This window comes from Excalfactoria chinensis, chromosome 3, assembly GCF_039878825.1.
Source record: "Excalfactoria chinensis isolate bCotChi1 chromosome 3, bCotChi1.hap2, whole genome shotgun sequence".
NCBI classification, from domain to species: domain Eukaryota; kingdom Metazoa; phylum Chordata; class Aves; order Galliformes; family Phasianidae; genus Excalfactoria; species Excalfactoria chinensis.
In genome coordinates, this window is record NC_092827.1 from 51,759,899 (window position 1) to 51,786,749 (window position 26,851).

The window sequence follows — 26,851 nt, forward strand, 5'->3', positions numbered from 1 at the left end:
AAGTTTATTCATATCAGTTGGTAGGACCTTGTCTTCTTGAGGGGATAGGGTAGAAAACAAAATGCTGGATATACCAATTTAAATTTGAAGTGTTTCTTCTATCTACTGTTCCCTTAGAAAGGGACTGTCTTTCCTGCTCTCTAGGGTATATTTTGAACATTGGAAAAATCCTATTGAGTACTGGCTTGAATCACCTATATTTGGATAGTTTAATAACTGCTTCCTTTTTTCCCCTTGTTTTCAATAAGCAAATACACAAATATGTGCATTAAAGGTAGTTTTGTGGTTAATTTTGAAGAGGACTAGAAACACCCCAATGTAATTGTATAATTAATAATTCTGACATAATTTCAATTCCAAAGTTCCTTGTGATTTCTGAGTCTGCTCAGAAGTGCAAATTATTTAGATGGCTCCAGTTGTGAAACCCCTTCACACTTGCTGACATACTGCTAGGCGCTTTCTGCCATACTGCACAGTAGGACAGTCAGCTCCTTTCAACATAAATGTATATAAGTGCACTTCTGGGAGGCTGGGAAAGGCTTGCCGAAATGAAGATCTGATGCTGTGTCGATGACTTTGTATTAATGGCAATTAAGTACCAAGAAAACATGTTCAGTAAAACATCTTAGTCATTCTTGCAGAACATGTTAGCAGTGCTGGTATACCAGTGTGAGGTGCAGTTCTCTTACTGGTATCTCAAGTCCCTTTTATATGGGTGCTGTTGTGCAACATAATTTGGGAAACCACAGCAGCTATTTACAACTTTCTCTAGATAGAGATGCTGGTGGATGAAGGAGTAGGACCAAAAGTGTTGGTGTGTGGCATACACCTGGTAGTTTGTTACTTACCTGCTTTGACCTGGTTGGGTACCAGTGCAGATGCAGATGGTGGGCTAGTGTCCTCCCCAGCTGCAAACAATGCAACTCGCTTCATGATGTTTATGGTGAGGACCCAACATATGACCTGAGCTGTGATGCCTGTACTTTGTGTTACATTGTAGCTCAGGCCGTATGCTTGACAGGCTTTTGTGCCCGCTGCTTCTAGATATCTGACCAGTAGATGCTGGTGGGCTGGATTAATTTCTGTGCAAAGTAAGTCTGTTGCTGCTCTGCAGAGTGGGGGTGCTTTGTGCCCAGAGGTGACTTTGAGTGAGTGGCTTTTAAATGATGAGCATTTAATATTACAGCAAACATTTGTTACGCTTCCCTTTTCCTCTCTTTTCTCCTCCTCCCCTTCCTATTTTGACCAGTTTCTACTGAACCTGTTGATCTGCTAAATCATGGTAATTTACCTACCCAGTCTGCTTGAATTACAGAGAGTTGGAAAAGAAGTGCATGTATTTCTGAGCTAAATAATTTATTAATCACAAGTAAATACTTTCAGCCTTCAGGCATGTCTTGGGTTAGGGGAAGTGCTTCACACTATTTTCAGTGAAAAATAAGATAGATTATACCTTCAAGGGCTTTTACTTAAGCCAGTAGTTTCATAGAACTCTGTTGTGAAATGGAACTGATCTTTGAAACATAAAAATGACAGTGTTAGTTCTTCAAGTGCAGCACATGTAATCACAATGAGAAGCAGCTCTCTTTCTTTCTTTCTCCCTTGGTCTATTTTTTGCTCTGTCATATCACATTACAGCAATACACACGAGAACTAATTCAGACACTGTTCCACCTTCTTTGACCTCTTAGATAATCCAAACATGTTTTACCATCGGTGAGCCTGAATCATAAAAGTATTTGGTTTAACTTGCTTTACACTTCAAATCCAGTTGGAAAAATTCCTACAGAAAGGTAGATATTAAAAAGTTGGCCAGCGAGGTCCAAATTCATATTCAGAGATTGATACAGGTTGCTATATAAGCAAATCAATTTGTTTTCTTAATTGCTTTTAAATGTAATTTTTTGGCTTAATATTTTACAACCTCTTCAGACACATCTTAAATACCATCAGCTAGTCTGTGTATTGTGTAAGTTCTTAACTAACTCAGTGCAGTTAGGATGCTGTGCTAGCATTTAATGTAACCAAAATGACCTCTTTGCCATCCTACCATATCCTAATCAGTCTGTTGAAGAAAAAAAAAAACAAAAACAAAAAAACAAAAAAACAACAAAATGGACTAAAGAAAATCAATATAAATGTCCACATGGAAATGCCCAAGTTTGCTTTCTGTTTTCTAGCATCTGCACGTTGCACACATGGCTTATATATGTGTTCAAAATTGTTTTCTTTTACCATTTCAGGTTTGGTCTTGCCTTTTTATTTTAAGATAGCCTAAGTCCTGTACTTCAGTTCTCTTTGCACACAGTTTAAGCTGAGCACCATTCATCACCGTCCCCCTCTGGGAACAGAAGTCAGAGCATCCGGATGACAAGGAGGGAAAGTCTCCTCCATAAGCAGCATCTGGCTCTTTGGCAGATTTGTCAAGCACTTCTGCTAATGGGTTGGATTTGCCCAGAGGTCTTTTATGTGGTTACACTGCAGATGGTCTCTCTTTCCTATCTTCTCCTATAGAATGCTTTTATTTAAAAAAAAACACGCACGCACACACACACACACACACACACAAACTTTCATCTAATCCTTAGAATTTACACACTCCATTCAAACTGATAAGGTTCTTTATGAGTCTCAAATGTGCCTGTGTATGCTCCTTTCTATTAGAAATCTCAAAGCTTTCCATATATCCAAATGTGTGTCTTGAGTTTTGTTGGCAATTCTGTACTTAGTTCTCCAGTTTGGCTGCCAAGTAATATAATTTACTGTGATCTGAGTCTGTATTTTTGTCAAATTTCTGTGGGAATTGCTTTAGGTCATTTTTAGAGCAGAGGTAACTTTTTCTCCCCTTGAAGCATGAAACATACTTGTCTTCCTCTAGCCTTCCACCTTTGAAAAAACCTAAGTTTAAATCTGGATTTGGTTATATGTGAAAATGAGTACGACGGCCTCAGTCTAATTCACAAGGCATTCTATTCTACCATTCTGGAGAGGCCCACGTGTACAGCAGCAAATCTGTAGGAAGGTATGTTCCTACATGTTGGCATCTTTGTAGAAAAAAGCATACACAGTCCCCACATAAATAAATGATTCAGTAGATTGCCTTTTTAGCAGGATTGTATTTGTGTGCTCCAGCGCAAAAAAAACAGCAGAAAGGGAAAGCATCTTCTTTCCTAAAATTCACCTTAGTTATAGTTCAATTTACAGCAGAATCTCTCACCCCTGAATGTTTATGGCTTTTAGAATTTTTTATTTTTTTGCTTTGCAGTGTAGAAGTAATTGTCAGGTGACTGGACATGAGATCACTTTTTATTCCCATGTTATTTCAGGCTTTTATTTTATTTTCCTTCTAAATATATATATTAAATTAAGCAGGGCTCCATGCTCAAATAATGCAGTGCTTTTGATGACTGACTTAAAATAGTTTGAGAGGAGCATACTTGTCTTCCTTAGGGTTTCATTATACCACTAAATTCAGAACAGTAACATTTTAAAATCTACTGAAAAACAAAAGCATTGGATTATGAACAGCAATTATGTTAATATAACATCTTCTGCTCGCATGCTCTGTATAATTAATCAGGTCCATGACCACCAGGCAATCTATGCTACACGTGGTAATGTTAGAGTCTTAGTCCCAGAAAGCCTGCAGTGTTGATGCACATGAGCTCAAAAATGAGCACTACCATAAGGCTTGTTACATCCAACCTCTTTTTTTTCTTTCTTCAGGACTTTGACAGAAGTGAGTATATGCTAATTTTTAAGGGTAGAATGGTACGTCACATGTCCTGCTGAGGTAAAGCTATTTTTTGTTTTAGCAAACATAGGTATAAAGGAGAGGCAAATCTTTTACATTTTTTCATCACACGTGTGGGTTTTTGGTAATGCAAGGTGTGTGTGAGGAGGAAAAGTGGAATATGGAGTGTCTGGAGCCACTGCTCTGTCCGTGCCCAAGGTCTTATGCCTGTATGGACAGTCAGGTATCCCCCACTACAGCTTGCTTGTCAGTGTCTGGTCTGTTCTGAGCTGAGCTGAAGGTTCCTATAGGTTCCTATTTCATAGCTGTACCTGCTCCTTCTTACGGCTCCAGGGTTAATATGGAAGGAATTTTGCCATAGAATCCCCAGCTATGTGTATTTATTGATTCTCAAAATAACTGCCTGTTTCACCCCAAATTAAAGATTGTATGCTCTCTAGGACTCAAATTGTAAGGTGACTTGAGGAAATCAAACAGTGAAGTGAAATTAAATGCAATCATTAAATATTATTTGTAAAAGTCAGCATGACTGCATTTATTAGAACATCATCTTCTGGACAGAATGAAAAGGGATCTGTGCAGTGTATCCAGCATACCTTGTCATCAGGAACAGTTATTCCTATCTACACTTTATTACTTAATAGCAATGATTAAACAGTGAGACAAGTAAAACATCAGGCCATGAGAAAGTTGCATTTATTTACTTTATATTCTAAACCTAGAATGTTGTGGTGACTGCAATTAGAGAAGGGAAATAATTGTGTCTGCCACAAAATGTTTTGTAGTCAAACATACTGTGCTCTAGTTGAGGTAAACTACAGAAATATTATATTGGAAGCCAAGGTTTAGATCAGTTCAGATTTTTGAAGGGATATTTCACTGCTAGAAGTCAGATGTGTTAGTATTTCCCATATTCAGAATGGTTGCATTAAAATGTGAAGTTTGAATTGAGCTCATTTTTGACAATGTTTTTTGACACCTCGTAGTCAACTATTATCCTTTCTGGAAATGGATGGAGTTCATGCAGGCCCCTATATTGGTAGCTAAAGAAATTACATTGAAATTAGGTATGATCACTCCAGTACTGCACACCTGAAAGCATTTCTTTCCCTTGGGCAAACCCTGACAAAGAACCAAGTGTTTCAATTACTAGTTTGAAGCGTAACAGATATTTCAACAGGGAGTCAGAGACACAACCCACCCTCTGCTCTTTTGTTATGAAAATGTGATTTAATGTTTATATCATGCTGTTCAGGCTTCACTGAAGCCAATTGCAAAATCTTCAGCAATTTCAACAGGATCAGCATCTCATCTCTAATTTCCCAGTTACTTAAGTATTGTTGTACGTGAATAAATCTGGCATTATTTTTGTGTTGCAATTAATATGTTTGATACAGACCAGGCACCAATATCTGGACCCAGGCGGACCTCTCACTGTTTCAGTTAAAGCCATACTGTCACTCAGTGAGAGAGGTTTTCATTGAGATGCTTAGAAATCATGTGCAATAAGCTATGTGACTTTGAAGTCCATTTCTTATAAGGGACAGACTGAAAACAGGCTAGTAGCTGTATGACCTGATTGTCAGTTATGTACACGGACATTCCTCTGTATATGGAGAAATGATCTTTGTTGCTGAAGTTAAGCTTAGAAACACTGAAGACTCAGTGAGATCCTTCTGTCATCCGTGTTGTTGCCTGTTGCTCAAAACCCAGTCACTGGATGGAGATGCAGGAAAGACAAAAGTCACCCCAACCAGTTGTGCTACCGAAGTTGCAGTGAGGGAAGTGTGGCTGCAGTCTTGCTGGTTATGTGGTAGCCATCTCCTCAGAAGTGATTGTTATTTGTTTATGGCACAGATCATCATGTTGTTAGAACCACAGGGTTCATAAGCACTGATCACATCTGGAAGTGATCAGAAGTGGGAAGGGGAGCTGCTGGGTGAACTAGTCTTTGAAAATATGGCCCTGTGATCCAAAGACCGGTATATATAGATCTTACATATCTGTAATCTGGTAGTCTGTATTTCATGTAAGCTTGGTACTTGACAGCTCCCTGTGGAACTGCAGTGTCATTATCGCTTTTGATTTATTTAAATATTCACATAACAACTTCAAAAGCTACTTTAGTCACCTTTTTTTAAGCAGTAGGTTAAACGTGAGTTTAACCTCTTGCATACCTTTTTGTATTTTCTGTTCACACTGGGACTAGAATTGCATAACCCAGCCTGTGGGCTGTATGGCTAAGTTTGTGGCAGGATGTTAAATATGTCCTGCATGAGCTGGGGCTGAGGCATGGGAACGCTGATAACATGAAATTTCTCAGGCTGCACGGGGTGTAGGTTTGGTAAATGCCAGATGGTCAAGGTGAGCCAGGTTGCATGCAGACCAAGAAAGTGTGGCTCCCTGCCCTTTCTCAGCTTTTACCCTTCATGTCTTAAGCTGGGGAACAACCTCTGGTCCACACTGCCTACAAATTGATGTTTTCTGCCTGTCACCAAGAGTGGTATTTTTTTTCCCAACTAGTTGCCTTTTTCTAGGAGAAAACAGGAAATCTTTGTTCAGATGCCACATTGCTTCTCGCCAGGTACATTCTCCAGTGCCTGAAATAGACCCTGAACTGAAAATGAGTGACATCAAACCTGTGGCAGTCACATTCATATAGTCCAGGAAAGAAATGTTGAAAGCTGGGATCCAGCTGGACAGAAAGTTATCGCTCTGTGTACCCTATTTTTTTTTTTTTAAATTTATTTTTTTAAATGAGCATCCATTTGTTGCATCAGAAAATAAAACTTTCCCATATGAAACTGTCATCTGCCTTCATCAAATCAAACCAATCCCAGACTACAGGCTGGTGGGGTAGAATGGAGTTAGGACCACACAAAGAAAAGATTTCTTTTTATCTGCCAAAACAGTGACAGTCTGCCTGTTTGTGTTAATGTGAACTTGTGTTTTGTAAGTGAAAAAAACTCTTGAGTTTATTCTGAAGTACATGAATTAGTAAATTTTTTTGGTTCCCAGAGTTGACTTGATTTGAATATTTTGACACCGGACAAATGAACAGCGTGCCCAGTGAAAGAAACTAGAAGCATTTCCTAGAAATGATTCTATGATATATCCACAAGTGTGGAAATCAAAATTAATTTTGCATTTTTTGTTCGTTGCGTCAAGGAAATGACAGTGATCTTCAGCAAAAGTCAGAAGGGAATGAGAAAATACTGTGGTGTGGATTTGTGGCCAACTTAATTGCACCAGAATAGAAAGTTTTGTGTGGTTTGCTGGAAATGACATCTCTGTTGATCAGGAATCGGAGAGAATATGTTGCATCTGACTCTTAAGCAATTTATAGTTTTCAGTAACTATGCAGAACAAAAATCTGAGCCTTCTAATTTTATTAGTATGCTTCAACACCACCAGAGAAATCCTAGCCTTTTCATTTTCAGTTTATTCCTCAGACAGAAGAAAATGGAAGTTTTTCTTTTCCTCCAAAAGTGAACTTGAATTTGGAAGCAGTTGTTGTTCATAGGGTTTGGCATGTTTTTTCACTAGATCTGTTGAGAGCATATCTATATACACTTCTTATAGAACAGTATCTGCAAATTACTATAGCAAAAGCCGCATCTTAGACTAACAAAAGATATGACCTTTGACATTTGAAATGAAGACAAAAAATACCTGACACCTGGCTGTCAGGAAGCACAGAGTCCAGGGTGGCTCAGAGCCAAAAATGGAGCCGAAGTGTAACTGGGGAATTGGGAAGGGGGAGCTGGGGAAGATGTGGCAGTGCTGCTCAAAGAAATTCTTTTTCTCTTGCTGTAAATGATGTCCTCAGACACACTACAATGCTTGCCTTTGTCACTGAACCTGTTTGCTCCCGGACTTGTCTGAGTCCTCTGCACCAAGTGCAGCCTGAGCACTGACACTGGCTGCCTGGCAGACATCTCCTGTAAAGTAATACTGTCTGCATGAGGTTTTTTTCTCCTGGAATTAGAGCTTAAATAGCCAAGAGAAAGACAATAGGCCTGAAAGGAAAAATGAGATACAATCACAGCTAGTGCCACTTTATGCCCCAAAGGATCACTGCAGGAGTCCCGTGCCCTGCAAGATAAGCAGCATTGTTGAGATCTAAGAAGCTATAGTATAAAACTCAGCAGGTCTTTTTTTTTTTTTTTTTTTTTTTTTTTTTTAAATTATAGTCTATTCGTATGAGAAGGATCCTTTCCACAGTGTTGTTACTGCAGTGACTAAGTAGAGTTTGTTTCCTTAAGAGCTTGAAATCATGCACTAGGCAGCTGCATAATGATATTCAAGTTTGTAATGAATCATCCATATTTATAAGAACACACTGTAATCCTTACTGTACAGTTACACTTCTATGAAGCTGAAGGACATGGCCTTTTTATTATTTATTAATGATGTGCTATTTATTAATATGCAGAAATGCTAACATTGTTATTTGTTCCATCCAAGTTACCTCCCTGTGCTACCCTTTGTCTGACATTGGTTACAGATTGACAGAGAAGTATTTTTTGGAATATCAGTGTGGTATTAGTTCTGCTTCTTCGTCTTACTTTTTTAACATGGAAGTTGATACCCCAATTTCCAAACAATAAAAAATAGAAATTATGTAGAGAGAATTCTCCTTCCATCCCCAAATAGTTGCAAAAAGTTTAGCATTTGTTTTCGCAACTGTTAAAATAGAAGCAATAAAATAAGAGTCTGAGGAACTGAGGAACTTAGTGGTTATATCAGCATAGCATGACAGTTTTTACTGCTTCTTAGCACTATATCAGATCACTCTACAGTTTAAGAAACAAGGCCTTAAGGAGAGTGGAAAGGAACTCTTCCTAGTGTCTGGCAGCATTATGTGTTTGTAACTCTTGAGCACCCTCACAGAACTTGTATGCTTTTGCAAGACTGCCTAGAATAGCAGAAGATGTGATATTTTGGCCATCTCTTGAGCTTGAGAAGGTACAAAGCAGGCATTGATGAGGCTGTGAAAACAAGAGAGGCAGCTATCCCAATGGAGCAAGTTTATCTCATCAGTTTTGCTGTTTTGTCCTTAATTTTACAGTGACAAAAGTACCATACACAGAGTAAAAGCATCAGAAAAAAAAACAAACAAACAACAACAACAAAAACCTAATATGTATTTTACTATAAGTTTAATAATTAGAAATGTTAGGTGTCTGGGAATTGTTCTTTGGCTGCTTGTTGTGTTAATGTATTTGTGGAAATCCTTGGTGTTGAAAAGCTTTTGTCTTCAAACTGTGTAGTTGATGAGAAAGCTGGACTGACAACAGTAGGAAATGGATTTACGTGAGCCACCCAACGTTCATACTGCTCTAGAAGTTGATATCAAAGGAGAATTCCAGGTCTGCTTAATTTTTGAAGCTCCAAAGTAGCTGACATCTTGACTGCACCAGACTCCCGGTGTCTGTGAGAACATTTGGCATACTTAGGAAATGACAAATGAAGTGTGGGAAATGCGGGTACAACAGCAGGGATGTAAGAAAAAAGTGAAAACTAATGCCCCCTAAAAAGAAATAATGTGTATTTTGCCACAGTGAAGTTTAGTAACGTTTCTGCTAAAAAAAAAAATAATAAAAAAAATACATAGAGAATTTCCTTTTAAGGAATTTTGAAAAGAAAAATGCCATTAAATGCTTTTTGTCCTTCCTAATTTAGAAACTAAATTAAATTATTCAATTGTAAATAGCCTTCTAATTACCTTTTATTTTGAATTTGCAAAATATTCATCTAAGGCGTAAAGCACTTTGTTTCCACTTCTATATAAGTATTCTTCTATAGATCCTTGATGAACTACTTCATACTTTCAAACTTGTTAGTAGAAAACATTTCAAAATAAAGAAAAATTATATAGCAGAAAGTTTACATATTGAAATGGTGTCTCTTTAAAGAACATCTAGCTCTGATCTACTTCTAGAATTCATGAATAAGCAATTGAGTTTGGAGTTGTGAAAAGAGTCAAAAAACAACAACAACAACAACAACAACAACAACAACAAAAACAAAAAAAAAAACATAGAACCCTAGAGGCAAGGTTTGAATCAGTCATAAAATTACATAGAAACTATATAGAACTGTAGTTAAAGTGGGCAGGCATAATTAGCCATGCTGAAAACTTCCTATGCTAGGTTAGCACATGATATTTGGCTGTTTCCTTCAGTGGTCTAGGATCTACTGCAGGTTCTGTTCAGCTGCCACTGTAGGGACAGATAGGAAAATTTATTTGGAAACAAAATGTGCTCTAACCCGGAGGCCAGGATTCGTGAACAGTCATCTTAGTGCAAACCCACTTCCACAGCTTCCTTCTATGTTCAGGCTGGAGATGAAATGCGTAGAGGTCTGGGAGGCTGTTCTGTGCAAATGGGATGTTTTAGAGACTTTTCCAGTAAGCCTCTGAAACGATCCACTAAGCTTGTGCAAATACCAATTTTCAAAGACTTAAAGCATAGCCAAAGCAGCGCAAAAGACAAATTCATCTTGCCAGATTTCAGTTTTTTGTTCAGAAGCTTACAGTTATATTAGCAGCCTTCCAACAATCAGGAATTTAAAATATGTAGGAGAGCAATGCATTTCTTTCCAAAATTTATCTTTCTATACAATTTAACATTTTACTTAATTTCCTTGAGATGTAGCCTGAGACAATTAAAGACAGGGTAAACCAAAGCTCAAGCTCTAGTTAAATGCCTAGCAGAAAAAAAAGGGGGGGAAAAAAAAGCTTTACAATGTATTTTTTTAAAGCAGACTTAATAATGGACTTTGCTTTGCCTAAACTGAATCACACTGTCCCTCCTCGAAAATAAGTATTTAATAAATAACTGCATAAATTTAGAAGTATTAATTGGTCCTTCAAAGATCATCTTTTTTAACTTTTAGTGCAAGAAAACATACTGAACCCAAACCTGCTTCTCATTAAGTCAGTGAAAGCAGCACTCTGATAAACATTTAGTCTGACAAAATGAATTCAAGATGTTGGAATTATTTCATCCATTTTATTAAAACATTTTTCCTGAATCCTTTATTCACTGAAGCTGTAAGATTTGAGTAGTTCTGTTACAGCTTTCTGAGAAATTTTTAGGCTGAAAGTAAACTAACCGCATCCAGAAAGGTGTTTTGAATGACATCTGTTACACAGAAGGGAACATGTACTTGAATAAATATATCATACAGTGATATATTAAAGTAATCCCTTTACTTGTTCACACAAGCTAGAGCACCCAGGATAAGCATAAATGTATACAGGTGGTTTTGTGAAGCTTTTCATCATTTTGAATATCATTTTCTTAGACATTTCTAAGTGTAAGATGTCTTTTACTCATCCTGATAAAATGTTTGTGTGTAAATTTGCTTCTTTAAAAATAGTATTAGTAATGAGCTTGCCCTGTATATGCCTTTTTCTAGATGCTGAATGACAAAAACAAGTATAAGACTGTATACATTTCTGCACAAAAGGTTTCATACTGGTGTGGAACAAAAACTACTCCTCTTACATAATCAGTTTATGCTCTTGGCAAGCAAATGAAAATCATTGGACTTTCTTTGCTGATTAAATCTGATCTGAGTATGAAGTGTGCTTAATATGAATAGCCCTTACATACAGTAGCTGGATAAATCAGTGATTTTGCTTATGAAATATGGCTGAAGCATTTATGTCTGTGACCATGATAAATAGCTGCCTGAAAATAAATCATTGTAGTTTTCATGCTAAACAAGAAAATAAGCAAATATGAACATCTCTGGACTGATCATACTGGAACAGGATATCATGACACTTTAACTGTTAGTGAACACATGGATAGTATTAAACTCTGTATGCAATGAAACACACATTGTTTATGTTGTTTAGCATTCTCCTGCTCCCTTAAATGTGTACAAGATGGAAACTCATAGACTTTGTTTTAACATTTAGCTGCTATCCTTGTGCAGAAACTGCTAGGCAGAAACTGATGGAATTGCAAACCACTTGAGTCCATTTTATTTCATCTAACACTGATCACATTTCCAGTAGATAAAAACTATAATGCACTGCTGACAGATGTGTGGAAACGTATATACAATTAGATGATGAAATTTAGGTCAAGGCAGTTCAAATCTCAGTTTATGCCTTTGCATTTCTTTGAATATAGCAATAAAATTCTTACCTGCTTATACACAACCTGCAATATCAACTTACTTCAGCTTAACCAGTCTGCTATTTGGAAAACTGCCCTGCCATTGGCACAGTGGTGAATCTCAGGCTGGATTCAAACCTTTATTGGAATAAATGAAATTCTTTGCCTGGGCTTCATGTGGCTTTGAATAAAGCCTTGGTGTGTTTTCACAGTTGAAATGTAGTATTCCCTAAACTGGAAGATATTCAAGACATGAAAGCTTTAAATCTGTGCCTTGGAGTAAATGAATGTAATGAGAGGGAATCCAGGAGATCAACTGAATTGGGAGCACAAAATGGGAGACATTTCATTCTGGATTTTTTTCTTTTTCTTATCTCAGAGAAACCAAAATCAGATTCAGACAGCATACCCATATTAGATGGAAAGACAGAATGAGTTGGGATTTTTCTCCCCTGGAGGAGAGTGTGGGAAGCATGGAAGACAATTTAAAAGTGAAACTTGCAATAAATGCTTAGGACGCTGGGTCTTGCCTTAACAATTGGCCATTGCATTTTCTGGCCAGAATATGAAAATACAGGAGTTGCTACACTTACTGACCTGTCCCGGTTGTCCCTCTCTTATTAGCCATCTCAATCTTTTACAATGCAAGTGGCTTTTACAACTTGGTAAGATAATCTTTCTGTTGGTCTCTATAGTACAACATATGGTAAATAGTTCTTCTATTGCAGATCGGCTGGCAACTTTGCTTATACATAGAAGAAAGGTTTCTTTGGGGAAAAAAAAGATCTGTGTAATTAATTTATAATTGAAGCAAGGGAAAGGCAAGCACACATTGCAAATTAGATTTCTATTACCAGTCTAACAAGAACCACTCCTTTTCTACTTTGTCTCTGAAAGGCAGATCTGTTGTCACAGAATGAAAGCCATCCAAAGCCTCTCAGTATAACTGAGATGCTGAAGTCCATTGTGTTCTATTCCCACAAAATTGCTTTTTTTTTAATTTTGCAAGATACCTGTAAATTACTCAGAAGAAAAAACAAACAAACAAACAAACAAAACATTTAGAGCATATGCATTTATTTTTTTTTTCAGAGTGAAGAATCTTTTGGATTTATGTAAAAACTCAGTTCATTTCTCTGTAGGTTCCTCTGCTGTGATTTAGTATGAATTCAATGACTATACAGATAATGGGAGGCAGAAGTCCTTCATCTGATTTGCTGTGCAGTCACTGAAATTTCACTTAATTTCTGTTTTCTTCTAAGAAATACATACATACATATGTTTATCCAGCTACCCATCCATCCATTCACATCTATCCATATATACAAGCATGTATGTGTATATATATATATATATGTCATGTCATTTAGAAGCAATTTGAACTGTTTTGGGAGCTAGTGACATTTACTTCATAATACCTGGAAGAAAAGTGGAAAATACTAGGGTTGTTTCTGTTCACAACAAATTATTGGCTATTTCCTTAGATTTAGTTAAAAAATAAAAAATAAAGATTCTCGTAGGAACCTTTACCAATTTATTAATCTAGGTACCTTACAAATTTTCAAAGTAGATTGCTATAGACAGCACCACAAAACCACTATTTATACACTGTCACTTCATTTAACAGGTCTATGGAAATGCAAGATCTAGCAAGTCCTCATAATCTTGTTGGAAGCAATGATGCACCAGGTAGCTCTAAACTGGATAAACCTAATCTCAGTAGTACATCAGTTACAACAAATGGAACAGGAGGTAAGTGTAAGACATTTACAGTGCATAGAAAGTCTGGCTAGATCAACATCTTGCACGTAAACCCAGAAAGAAATACAAAATACTGGTATACCTCTACTAATCCCAGCAACACTTTTCCAATTTGCACTAATTGAAGATAGACATAGAAGTGTGCAAAGGTGAAAGTAAGAAAGCTTTGAAATAGTTTACCAAAGTCTTAAAAGCTTTGTTATACCTCTTGGTAGCTTGAAATAGATTGCTTTTCCAGCTTCATACTTCATGGCTGAATTATAATTTACAGTTATACCCAAAACTACATCCATGTAGATTTATTTAAAAGCTCTGGCAAAAGAAGTACATTAAAATTGTCACTGCTGCTGGCTTAGATCATTTTCTTAAATGACGAACATGCTAATTTCATTTCTTGGCATGTAGTGAAAGTTTGTCAAGAGGGATTTTTTAGGTTTAACTCTGAATTTACTGGTTATTATCACTGTATCTATTACTAAATGAAAAGTACTACCATGCAGCTACACCACGGATGTCCAAATGTTTTCATATAATAGGTTGTGCCATAGCTGAGATGCAAGAATTGGAGGAAGGGTGTCACATTCTGAAACAGAGTCATGGCCCCACTATTGTCTGTGAGAGTGTCACCATGCACATGTTTGAAGCTGTAGTTTCAGTCCTCTTTCTTGGAAGTTACAATTGGGCACCCCCAGAAAACCAACTTTATAGTTTGTTCTTTCTGGCCATGGTGCAAAGCATTTAATTCACTTATTTAAAAAGAAAAAACTGTGAATGTCAGTACAAAGTGCATGTGCATCTGGGGGGAATAGAACCCTACAGAAAAGACTGAACCATTACTGTTCTAACTATTTATATTTTTAATATATTTCAGTATAAAGAGAAGGGAAAACTTTGGGCATACCACTAAAGAACACTAATTTCTGTATGCCCCTATATATTACACTTGCATAAATAAACCAGTTAAAATAATGCTCTCGAAAACAATGCAGTGCAGTTAAGAGACGTAGTTCAAAGTGTAACAACGCTCACTTGTATTGAAGAATATTCATGTACACTGAACAGACGTTCAGACAATGAACCATTATACCATTCCTGTCCTCAGGAGACAACATGACTGTTTTAAATACTGCAGACTGGTTGCTGAGTTGCAGTACTCCCTCCTCTGCAACAAGTATGAGAGACCCTGGTACCGTGCATGTGTGTGGCGATGTGTCTCTGTGGCTGCCGTGTAACATCTCTTGGTTTGCTCTGTTCTTTTGTCCTGTGGTTTGAACATTTCCATCTTTTTTTGTTCACACCATTCTTTCCACCCATTCTCAAAGGTCTTTCTCACAGCCAGAAAAACAGAAGGAAGTTGCAATATGTGCTGATCTTACTGTATTTTGAAAGACAATAGAAAAGCAAGGAGAATTTTAGCTAATTTAAAATTAGCTTAACTGCATACATGCTCTGAGAGCCTGAAAGAGCCCCATGCTGCTGAACATGCTGAGTATTGATAGTGTTCAGCATTTCTGGAATTCTAGCAGATTTTGCACAGAATGCTTATCTGTTTTTCTCTGATTTTTAGGTACAGCATTACATGACTACCTGAACACAAGTTACTATAAATTACTATTATATCTACTAGTACTTCTTCTTTCACTTTTAATTAATGCTTATGCAACTTTCCTCTTCACAAATATTTGTCCAGATTTTTCAAGCTGCTGTTTTCATTTATGAGTTTCCTCTCCTGCGTGTTATTGAGTTTCAGTGATTAATAATTATATATGTGTCACTGTTGCAGTGCATATGAGATTAACCACTGTGTAAATGTTCATGACTCTCCATAAGCCTTTACACAAGTGTTTAAGTTGTGAAGATTTGGACTAAATTTAGGAATATCTCAAAAATATCCTTTTAAAAACAAAAATAAAATTGGGCTTAGTTTATCATTTCCAAGAGAGATTTTATATTAAATAATAATAATAATAATGATAATCAGACGAGCACAGAAAAAATATTTTACACTAAAGTTAACGGTTTTGCACTTGGATCAGGGAAATCCCAAATATTTGCATAGACTGGGAGAAGTTAGTGAGAACAGCCCAGCAGAGAAGGACTTGGAGGGTCCTAGTTAACAAATAGTTGTCGCACGCTTGTAGCCTGAAAGGCAAACTGTAGCCAGAGCTGCATCAAAAGAAGGGCAGCCACCAGGGTGATTGGTCCCCCTCATTGCAGCCTTCCAGTACTTACAGGGGGCTTATAAACAGAAGGGAGGCTGATAATGATAAAACACAGTCTGATAGCGATAGGTCAGGGCAAAATGATTTTAAACTAAAAGATTTGAGATTTGCATTAGGTATTAGGAAGAAAATTTTCTCTCAGAGGGTGGTGAGGCAGTAGCACAGACTGTTCAGAGAATCTGTGGTGCCACATCCCTGAGGATGCTCAAGGCCAGGTTGGATGGGCTGTGGGCAGCCTGAGCTGGTGGGATGGTGGGGGGTTGGGGCTGGGTGGACTTTGATGTCCCTTCCAACCTAGCCATACTGTGATTCTATGATTTTATGATTTCATGATTTCAGGTGAATGCTCTGTTGAGTTTCAAGAATTTAAGTTTATAGGAGTCTAATTTAGTCTGTCACCTCAGTTAAATGTTTAGCATGTTGAGATAAGTAATTTAAATACTAATTACTAGTAGTGCGTATTATGAAAGTCCTTGCGTTACTGTGGACGCATCACCTTTTGCGCAAACTGAAAGCTGATTTTCCAAAGGCAGTAGCATGTTTAGGTCTGTGCTTCTAGTTGAATATGTCACAGTGAGGCCAATCTGTGTTGTGTCGGTACTATCTACTATATCTATCCTAAAGGAATTTTTGTGCTTGAGCTGCATAGAGATGTGTATGTACCATCATCCATTCCTTCATGAGATATGTGTGCTGCAGGGCTTCTTTGGCTGCTGCTGCTTGGCTTCCTCCATGTGCCTGCCATCCCCATCCTTCATCTCAGGCATTCTGCCCAACCTGGTCCCTGTCTCCTGCCACCTGACCTAGTACAGTGCAGCTATAAGTTGAGCCTCAGCTTTCCAGGCAGCTGCCAGCCACTTCAGGCGATGCATTACATTCAGCTGCTGTCTTTTGTGCAACTTTCATAGCTTGTTGGCTTCTTAAAAACAGAAGAAAAAAAAAGAACTCAGAAGAAAATGAGCTTTTACTCACACTTCTTTGCACTAACAGCTCTCATTGCCTCCTACCTATTGCATGTGTTTATCTGCATTTGGGCATAGCAGTAGCATCCTCTACCCCTAAAACCTCAGTACTCATTTTCAGAGAGATTATTTAGAACAGACCGGAAGAGTGAGAGTCATGTTGGCCTGTCATTTAATTAGATTAAGAACTTACACTGTAGAGATTGCTGCCTGTTTGGGGTTGTAATCTGAGTTAGTCTTGGCATAATTAAGTTTGATATCAATTCCTGGAGGTCAGCTTGGCCAACACAGCCTCTTTGGGCTCTTGTCTTTGGTCCTCACTACTCTCATGATGAAGAATTTTCCTCAGGTCTGATCAGATTTTTTCTTTGTGTCTGTTGCTTCCTATCCATTCACACAGTACCTCTGAGAAGAGTACAGCTTTGTTCTTCATCACCTCACTATCTTGCTGTAAGAAAGCTGAAGGCAGAAATTAGTTTTCCTCTCAGCTGTCTCTACACGGTTTCTTCTGTATCTGCCCCAGCCAACCACCTTCCCTGTTACCATCTGGAGTCTTTGCTGTCAGCAGCACTCAAGTGGAGTTCCAGATTGATACTGCTTTATATTTTTACTTTTTCAGAATTTAACAAACTTAATCCACATTTATACAACAGCATATTACATTTATACTCATTGAAGTGTTCATTCACAATGATGGCTCAAACTCTTGATCTTTGCACTATGTCTAGAGAGGGTGCCTTAGTAGTATCACAATCGTGCTTTATCTCATGTGTCAGGAAATCTAGGGATGATGTTGTGTTTTGACTTGTTGTCAGCTAATGTTTCGATTTTGGCTTTAAATGTTATTGGCTTTTTAATCTGTTGTTAAAATTCTTTTTTTTTCTTTTTCTCGGTGCTTTTTTTCCTCCTCTTGTAGATGATCCTTAAATTGATAAAATCTGCCTGTAGAACTGTTAAAATCAAACACATAAAATACTTTCAACAAGTATTTTTCAACAAAGAACAGTGCCAATACAGTGTTTTCCCTCAAGTTAAGTACGTGAGAGGGTTTCCTTTGCTTTAGATTGTTTTTTGCTTGATAGAGAGAGAAAAGGATTGTAAATATTTGTGCTAATGGAAGTGCACTGCAATTGGCATTAACCAGAAGTATACATAACTCTAAAGTAAACTTTTCAATTAGATGCTGAAGCTTTGGTTAAAGAAAAAATTTGGCATAAAGTGAAGTGTCCTTCTGGATGCAACACTAAACAGAGGCATATAGCTCAGTATGGACAATACTGAAATATTTTATTGAATAGTAAAGATTAAAGGTACTAAGAAGTAGGGTTTGCTTTTAATGTAGGTAAATGTTCACACTCTGCAGAGAAAAGATGCGTGCAGTTTAAAAAGTAAAATATGACCAAAGATCTTGAAGGGGGGAGATAAGGTGATTTCTAATATAGTGTGATTTGTCTTTCTCCTTCTGAAGAATATGCAGACATCTATGTGCAGTAATATACAAATACTGAAGGGAACTGTTATTTTGCAGGAAATGACTGTTAAGTTTTCTTCTGCTATACATTTTATTGATTTGCTGAAAATAAAAGCACCTCTTTCTCACTTAAATAGAGAAACGGGAACCATTGATTCCACTGACAATGGACTTTGTTCATTTATGCAATTTCTGTCACTTTTTTTTTTTTGTTAATAAATCAGAAAATAATGGACTGCATAATGACAAGGACTGCACAGCAACTTGAAAAAATATGGCTAAATTTCTTTCCTGATGATCTCATACCAAATTAATTTACTGCTGTTGCCAGCAAAGAGAATAGACTGGGTGTGTCAGTTTTATTAAAGACAAAAAATGATGGAAAAAATTTTACATTTAAAAGACAGACACTTTCAAGTATTTTTTTTAAGTCTTGACTGTAAAAAGAAATGCATAGCTACAGCATAACTGTAACCTGTATAAGAAGGGGCTGCTTGGTTTTATTAACATCAGTAACTAGTAATATTGCAGGGCACTCTTGCAATATTACTGGCAATATTGCAAGGCACTCTTCATATCACAAAGATAAGCACATCCCAGTTTTTCAAATCTTCCATGCTTGACCTAAACAGACATCCCTTTGAACTCAGTACAAGTAATTTGTGCAATTGTAACATCTGCAGTATCCCATATGACCTAATGGAGTAAGATCTGTTAAGCAATTAGTCTGGGACTGAGGTATGTCAGCAGACAGTCCACTCAGGGCTCACCTATTCTGGGAACCCAGTGGCTGTATTTCCTGCTATGAAATTCCTGAGCTCCTTATTGTGATCACACAGAGAGGAATAGAGGTGTGGTTTTGCAGATACTATTCTGGCCACTATTCTCAAGAGAGAGCCAAATCCTTTGTTTAGCTCAAACACTGTCCTCGACATATTTTCAGGGGGATGATGAACCTTGAGGACAGCTCAGGCTGTATTTAGCCTGAATCACCTCTGAAAGTGCCTCTGTTTCTTGACTGATCATGGGTAACTGACCTTCACAAGGCAATGGTGGTAACTTTTTCAGGTTTGCCAATTTCAGAGTTTTCCACGTTTGCCAGTGGAATGCCTCTTAGAAGATAAATTGCCACTGTGATTCACTCAGTAATGGCTTGGATGGTAGGAGTGCATGAAGATATGTGAGAAATATTTTGAGTTCATAGTGGACCCAAATATTTGGTAGCCTCTGAATTAGAAGCTTATTTCTCAGGGAAGTTATTTGTGCCCTACTATTTTGTTGGTTTTGTGTTTTTATTTATTCATTTTAAACTTCACTCCTGTTATGGAAAATTGCTTGCTGTTGACTGAGCTCCAAAAAAGGGGGAGGGGAAAGGCAGAATGCTAACAAATAATTTGCTTTCACATGAGCATGAAAACATACTATTATTGTTTCACTCATCAGGCAAAATTATTATTCTGGTGTGCTACATCCCTTGACAGCTAATGTTTCCCTCCTCTCTGGTACTCCTAGGGAACTGTTGGAATCAACTAGATTTAGGATGAAATCTCCCCAGAAGATAGTTCAGTTGCTAAAGCTAATAGATAGCCAAATGCACAGATGAAAAGCTCTATAGATGCATGGCTGTTCCAGATTGAATGATGATAGAGTGCCTCAATGCAGTGGTAGTGCAAAGGTTGAAGCTGTTTCACCGCATGCTTATCGTATCTGGACTACCACTAGTTAGACTGGCATGAGGACTCTGGTATAAATTTAAAAGTAAAATCTCATGTATACTTATTCTTCTATGTAGTGTCTCTTCTTGCAGTCAAAACAGAGCCCATGAACAGCAATGAAACAACAACAACAACTGGAGATGGATCGCTTGACACTTTTACTGGGTCAGGTAAAGCCATAATAAGATCACATATTGCTAGATGCACATTAATATAGCATTTTATAACCTTCACTAATGAGCATTGCACTTCATGGAAGTGATTTTTTGGAAGCCAGAACAAAGTATCATTTTAATACCAAATAATAATTGTAACTTTTTTTTCATTTCTATTTAAAAAAAAAAAAAAAAAAAAAAGTACTTTTCATGAGATACAATCATAAAAAAGCTTTAATGATGACTAAGACAATTCCTTATGTTGAAGTCTTGTAATTATAATGTTATTATTGTACTGTAGCTTTTTCTCAGTGCTAGTCTTATATGATTTGGGAACTAAAAAACAGATTGTATTTCTAGAGGCTGAATTACTTCGTAGAATTTAGAATATTAAGGGTCGTATTTCAGTGCTAATCTTCTTATTTGTATGAACAGTGTGTTAGTTTAAACACTGACTAGAGTGCCCTAAGCTACTTTGTCTTCATGTAAATATTTTAGTTTAAATAATTGTAAATTTAATTTACTTCTTTAAAAATGAAACAAACAGCAACTTTTAAGTAGATTCCTATAAATTACTAAAAGATTATGAAAAATTACAGAAAATCTGCATTCTAACTATAAGGCTGAGTCCTTCCAATAGAGAGAGAAGGGAAAAATAAATTCATATCTGAAAATATCAACTCAGTAACAGCCTGACTGAAATTTTACTGGGGCCAAGAATTGTCATGCTGTGGGTTTTGGTAGGCATAGGTAGTCACAACCCATTTAAAATATTCTGGAAATCACAATGTTTCTGTATAATCAGAATGTTTTAAAAACAGAGAAACTGAGTGTATGTTTCCAGAATAGTTTTTAGGCATCAGTAAATTCAGACATACTCTGAAGTTCATTATTCAGAAATCGAAATTATTCAGTATCAAAATTTAAGTGCATGAAGTAAAGGTCTGTTGTGAAATGTAAAGCAAGCGTATACTTCTGATTAGTAGAAATGAAAACATTGTTCTCATTATGAAAGAAACACCATCAAATTAAACAAGTTATGTAAAAAAAAAATAATAGTTTTTGCTAAAAATCAGCGTTTTTTTTCCTTTTATTTTTTTCCTTTTCTTCCTTCTCCCCCTCCCATGACTATTGTTCCTCTGCCCTAAAATACTATAAGTAATGTTATAAGTAATCTTACAAGTACAGGTTATAAAATGTCTGTCTATATATGAGCTTGGCATTGTTGGTGAAATTTTATCAGCTTGTGCCATGTATTTAAGACATCTGAGCTGAATCCCATGCATAAAACATGGCTAAGGCAAAATTTTCAGAAAGGAGATGCCAAAAATTGCAGTCCCGTGTTCATGCTTGGTTACCTAAACAAAAGCTTGATTTCACAGGATACCATTCACCCTTGGCTTCCACTGGCTGCACAGGAAGTGTTGAAATATCTGCACTTTAAAGATTTGGAAAGGGTGCAACCAAAAATGAAGGAATTTGAGCTTTACAGTCTTTTTTGTCCATCAGCTACCTACATATTCAAATGAAAAATGACCCCAATTCTCATTGTAGACCACAAACTCAGGTATTAAGTGAGTATGATCACTCACAGTGGGAAATCAGTAGTCTGCCTGTCATAGTGATTAACAGTCTCCATCATCGTATGTGAGGCAGGACTGTTTTCATAACCTGATGAGCCTTTCATAAAGCGTAAATCCATTCCTTGTATTTTACTAGTATTTGCAATTGGGACAATTTTATCAGTTATGTGGCAGAAATCATGAACAACAATATAAACTCACACTAAGTATTCCTCTGACTATTTAACCTAAGTGAAGATTTGGGATGTTTAACACTAACTAGTAGAAAGATATCTTTTTTAGACAAATCAGCTGCAACTGAAAAAAAGATGAGCCTTTTATCTCAGTGTGACAAGGTAGTCATTCTGTACACCCTCTTCCTCCTCCTTTTTCTTCAAAGGCTGGCAGTTGGTAATTATTATCACTACACTCAATTTGAATCTTTGCAATCCTGTAGCAGATTCTTGTAGGGTTGGATACTTACAGGTTGTGGAGAATTGCAGAACAGTCTCAAACTGAGCAATTTTATGCTCCAAGAATTTGTTACAGCTGCTATACTGGGAATGAATGCATTTTTGTGTTTAAATTCCTTAGGATACTGGATTAATTTGGGAATTGTTTATAATTGTAATGGAGAAGAAAGAAACATCTGAAGTTCTTGTCAGCTTTGTTACTTATGACTTACTACATGCAAAAATGGATATAAAAAAAATTCTGAGGGCTATAAAGGCAAGGTTAGGAAATGCCATCACTGCATACCTTTGTCTGGTTTCTCCCTTTTGTGGAGAAACTGAAATCTGTTGTTTAAATGCAATCCCTTTAACCTAACTCTTCGCATAGAATTTTCCAGGTGATTAATGAAAAAATAAAAATTCTTGCCTGTGTTGATTTGATGAACCCAGCACATGTTATCAGTATGATTTCTGGTTATATCAGCTCTCCACAGACACCTTCACCAGTTGAGCTAACAGGGTAAATAGTTAGTGCTGGATGCCACCTTTTCTTTTCTGTGGATCAACATTTGTTAGGTTGGGGACATGTCCCCAGTGATGTAGCAAGCCTCACTTCTCCCAAGGTTTACTGCTGGGAGCATTCCTCAAAGGGTATAGTTACATCTGCTTTTCTTATCTCTCTCATTTCCTCTTTCTGTTCTGTCACATTCATATTTACTGCAACCTTTGTCTCTCAATTTCAGCCAGCTCTGGTCTGCAGTGTCTTTACCCAGCCAGAACCTTCATTCCTCAACCCAGTTGCTAACCCATCCTCAAACTTAGAGCCCAGGAGGCTCTTCTCTTACACATCTGTTCTCAGGCCTCACTGCCTTTTCTGAAACTTCACCTTCCACATTTTCCTCCAGAGGCCATCCCTCCCTGTGGGACAGAGGATGGAGATTCTGGGACCCTGCATGGTTCAGATCAGCCAGAACTTCTACTTCTGGAGAAAGTGGGCCCATTGTACAGAGAATTTACCTACCAAGTTCTGCACTGTGCTTCTTCAGGGCATGTGCAAAATGTGACTATTGTTTTTCAGAAGTGTGCAGCTTGATGGCTTTTCACTTGAGAAATCAAGGGTATTTATTACACCTGCCTAGAAGAGCAGTCCACTGGTAAAGTCAAGTAATGAAATCTCAGACATACTTGAGTTTTCCAGAGAGGAGACGGTTTTGTTTTTCTCATAAATAACATAATATAATGGTAACTAGCCCATTCTTATAAATAGCTATAGAAAGCTATGCTTAGAAAGTGATAAAAATGTTATAAAGTATGTAACATTCTGCCTCTACCCCTCTACCACTTCCACTACTGCTAGTCCTCCCCACTGAAAGAAAAGTAGAGTTAGGAGGATAACTGTGAAAACAGTGACAAATGTTTAAGTCTGATTACCCACAGAATTACCATTCTGAGCCGTGAGATATGATATAGTTCATTTGTGATACATAGTTGTAATATTCTTGTATACCGGGTCTTATATCCTGTGTTTCTCAAATTTCCCATGTCCTAAAGTGCAGTGCAAAAACAGATGTGAAAAACTGCCAGAGAAAGAGTAAAATGAAAAGGCTTTTTAATTGGAATGGTACACAATTTGTTTTTCTTTATTTTTATTTACTTATATATATGTATATATATGCAGAAATAATTTAAAAAGTAGGCAGGACAGTTTTTTTGCTGAAAAACATTAGTTTTTGATGACTAAAGTGATCTAAATAAATTGTCCTTCTTTCCTTCCTTCCTTCCTTCCTTCCTTCCTTCCTTCCTTCCTTCCTTCCTTCCTTGCTCTCCCTCTCTTTTTTTTTTTTTTTCTCTCTTTCTTTCTCTCTCTCTCTCTTTTTCTCTTTCTCTCTTTGTTGGTAGTTTATGCCCACTGTAGTAGAATGGTAAATGTGCTTTAACCAATTTGATTAATCAAGTGATGTGTCATTCAGCAAACAATTGACAAAAAGTGGAACAGTATGGTCAAAAAAGATCTGATAAGCTGGTAATGGACCATGAAAGTTCCTTGCCCTGGGAATCACTGAGGTCATTCTGTTAGCTATTGTTTGTCTTCAGAAAGGTCACAGTGATAGAACAGGCAAGACTAATTACTCTTCAAGAGTTAAATAAATAACAGCATCCTTTAGGGTTTTATGAGCTGTTTATATATACAGCCATACATTTCATTTAATTCTGAGAATATCTTTATGCACACTTAGACTTAGCTTAAACCATTGGAAGGCATTCTCGGAGAAGAATATACAATAATATTAAATTCAGCAGATTTCCTTTGTAGATTATCCCTTAATATCTTTTCAATCAGCAACTCTTTTATGAGATCTGGTAGCATGTGTTCCAAAAAATCATCCAATTCCTCATTTTCAAACCATTCTCAACTGCACATTTAAAACAGAAGCTAAAGTGTTGTGGCTTTTTTTTTCCTACTGGATTTTCCTCTTAAAATTCTGCAGGTTCTAAATGTGTTTAACTTCAGAAATATGAAGTTCTGCATATGTTCAAAGGAATAGATCTCAAAGTTGTTAATTACACCTGGATGTAGATGTATATCATGTTTCATAAAATAGTTAGGAACCTAAACCTATTTGTCACTTATATAATTCTGAAAGTTCATTTCTACTACCATTATGAACAACTCAGGAAGAGGGTACACTTTGAAGTACAACTATGATTGATTAGACTAAAGAAATTCCAGTGCTTCGTTGTGTACTACTTTAATCTTTTGAAAAGTGAATGAGCAGCAGATGGCCTAATAAAGACACTCTGTATGTTTGCCCAGTATGGATTTGCTCTGAAGGGATTGGTTCAACACTTTAGAGTACATATATTTGGAATACATCTGTCTTAGTCAAGACAGATGGCTAAAGGAAAGAGAAACTTCCAAACACTTGGAATTAATCCAGCGTGAGCACTGCTTTTGAATGAAATTTTAATGGGATATGACTGTTGTTCTGTTGGTTTTCTTGGAGGAATGCAGCAGTTCATAGTGTAGACATATATAATTTTGATGGCTACTGTACATAACTATTTATGCTTACTTTTGAAATACATCTATTTTTGGTAGTGTCAGTGTTTCAATCAGCCTGTTGATAAGGAGGAGTATTCATTTCCTAGTGGTCAGTTGAATATGTCTCATCATGTAAGCTAACTAAAATTGATTGAACCTATATGGAACACTATTAATACTATGCAGTATTAAAATTAAACTTGTTAATATGAGACTTTAAAAGTATAGGCATGTTCTTTCAATCCCATGCAGTGCCATATGTTTGCCAGTTAAAAGTTGCCTTTTAACTACTAATTTTAATACACGTGCAAGTTTGAAAATTCTATTGTGTGTGGATCACAGATCATGTGTGAATTATATGCCTGTGCAATAAATTCAGAAGTAAGCCAGTAAAGCTTAAAATACTCACGACAACTAAAGAGTTCAGTAGAACAATGAATAAACAAGAATTTGCCAAACATTTTAGTTTGTGTATTAAGATATTACACTTGAGGTGACATCTATGTTGTGTAAAAGCTGTCCATTTCAATCAGATTTTCTGCTGACATGATTGTGTTAGTATTTAGACTGGCTTTATTCATCTCATGCTGTTTTTAACTGTTCTACTCTTGTTTTCTGTTTTGCAGTAATAACAAGTAGTGGCTATAGCCCAAGATCAGCGCACCAGTACTCTCCGCAGATATATCCCTCCAAGTTAGTGTCTGTCCCTCTTGTAATCTCATACAGGGAACTGACCTTGGTTGTAGGCAGTTCTATGGTTTGCTGCCAACATACATTGATCAGCAGAAGAATAAGAGAGAAGGGAAAATAATTAAGCCTCTGTAATGTATCCACTACAATTCTGTGTCTTTTTTTTTTCTTTTTTCTTCTCTCATGGCTGCAGAGTAAGATCCTACTTTGTGCAATACTGTATTGCTGCACAAGAAATGCATTTTGAGTTTCTACAAACAGTGGAAGGAAAAAAATAGACTGAGGTTCTCATGCATCAGCATTTTAACAGTGCTGGTGGCATTACACACAGACATATTTTGAGGAAGAGAGTTTATATTTAGAAATCACAATTGCATGTGCAAGATACATACTTAAGGGTAACCGTGTCATAGACTGTTCCAGTACCTGTGTTGCCAAATTGTTCCAGACATTCCAGAATTATGAACCGCCCTTTCCTCCTCCAATATTGTAAGGTTTAAATATCAACCAAAGTAAATTGGATTAGATTCAATCTCTCTCTTTCTCTCTTAAAAATAAATAAATAAATAAATAAAAAGAAAAAAGAAAAAAAAATAGTGTTTATTGATGTATTTGTTTATTTATTTAGAAGCCAGCAGGGGTTGTTATGGCTAGGAAATTTCTTCCCTTTTTAACATCATGGAAAGTACTTAAGATTTTTTTAATGAAACTGCTGTAACTGGCAGCCTAGTGATTTGCTTGGCCTGTGATGTTGTGCACAAGTATCCTTGATTTCAGTATACCATCTTTATCTATGTGACTTTGAAATTTGATACAGAGAAAGCATTAAAACTATACCTGATTAGTCCTTTTAAAAATTTTCACCGAATTTGTATTTGTATCATGTTAGCCAGCATTTATTGATAGAGAAAGTAGGTGTCTAAACTAAA

The 26,851-nt window shown here is 36.8% G+C and overlaps 1 protein-coding gene across 1 annotated transcript in view; it reads left to right on the plus strand.

The window, feature by feature from the left end:
- EYA4 (EYA transcriptional coactivator and phosphatase 4) overlaps positions 1 to 26,851 on the plus strand; it is a 146,775-nt gene that overhangs the window by 84,355 nt on the left and 35,569 nt on the right. The window contains exons 4-7 of the mRNA XM_072331739.1: positions 13,517 to 13,641; positions 14,753 to 14,821; positions 20,098 to 20,190; positions 25,859 to 25,925. Coding sequence (XP_072187840.1) covers positions 13,517 to 13,641; positions 14,753 to 14,821; positions 20,098 to 20,190; positions 25,859 to 25,925 — 354 coding nt within the window. The remainder of the gene's footprint in view (positions 1 to 13,516; positions 13,642 to 14,752; positions 14,822 to 20,097; positions 20,191 to 25,858; positions 25,926 to 26,851) is intronic.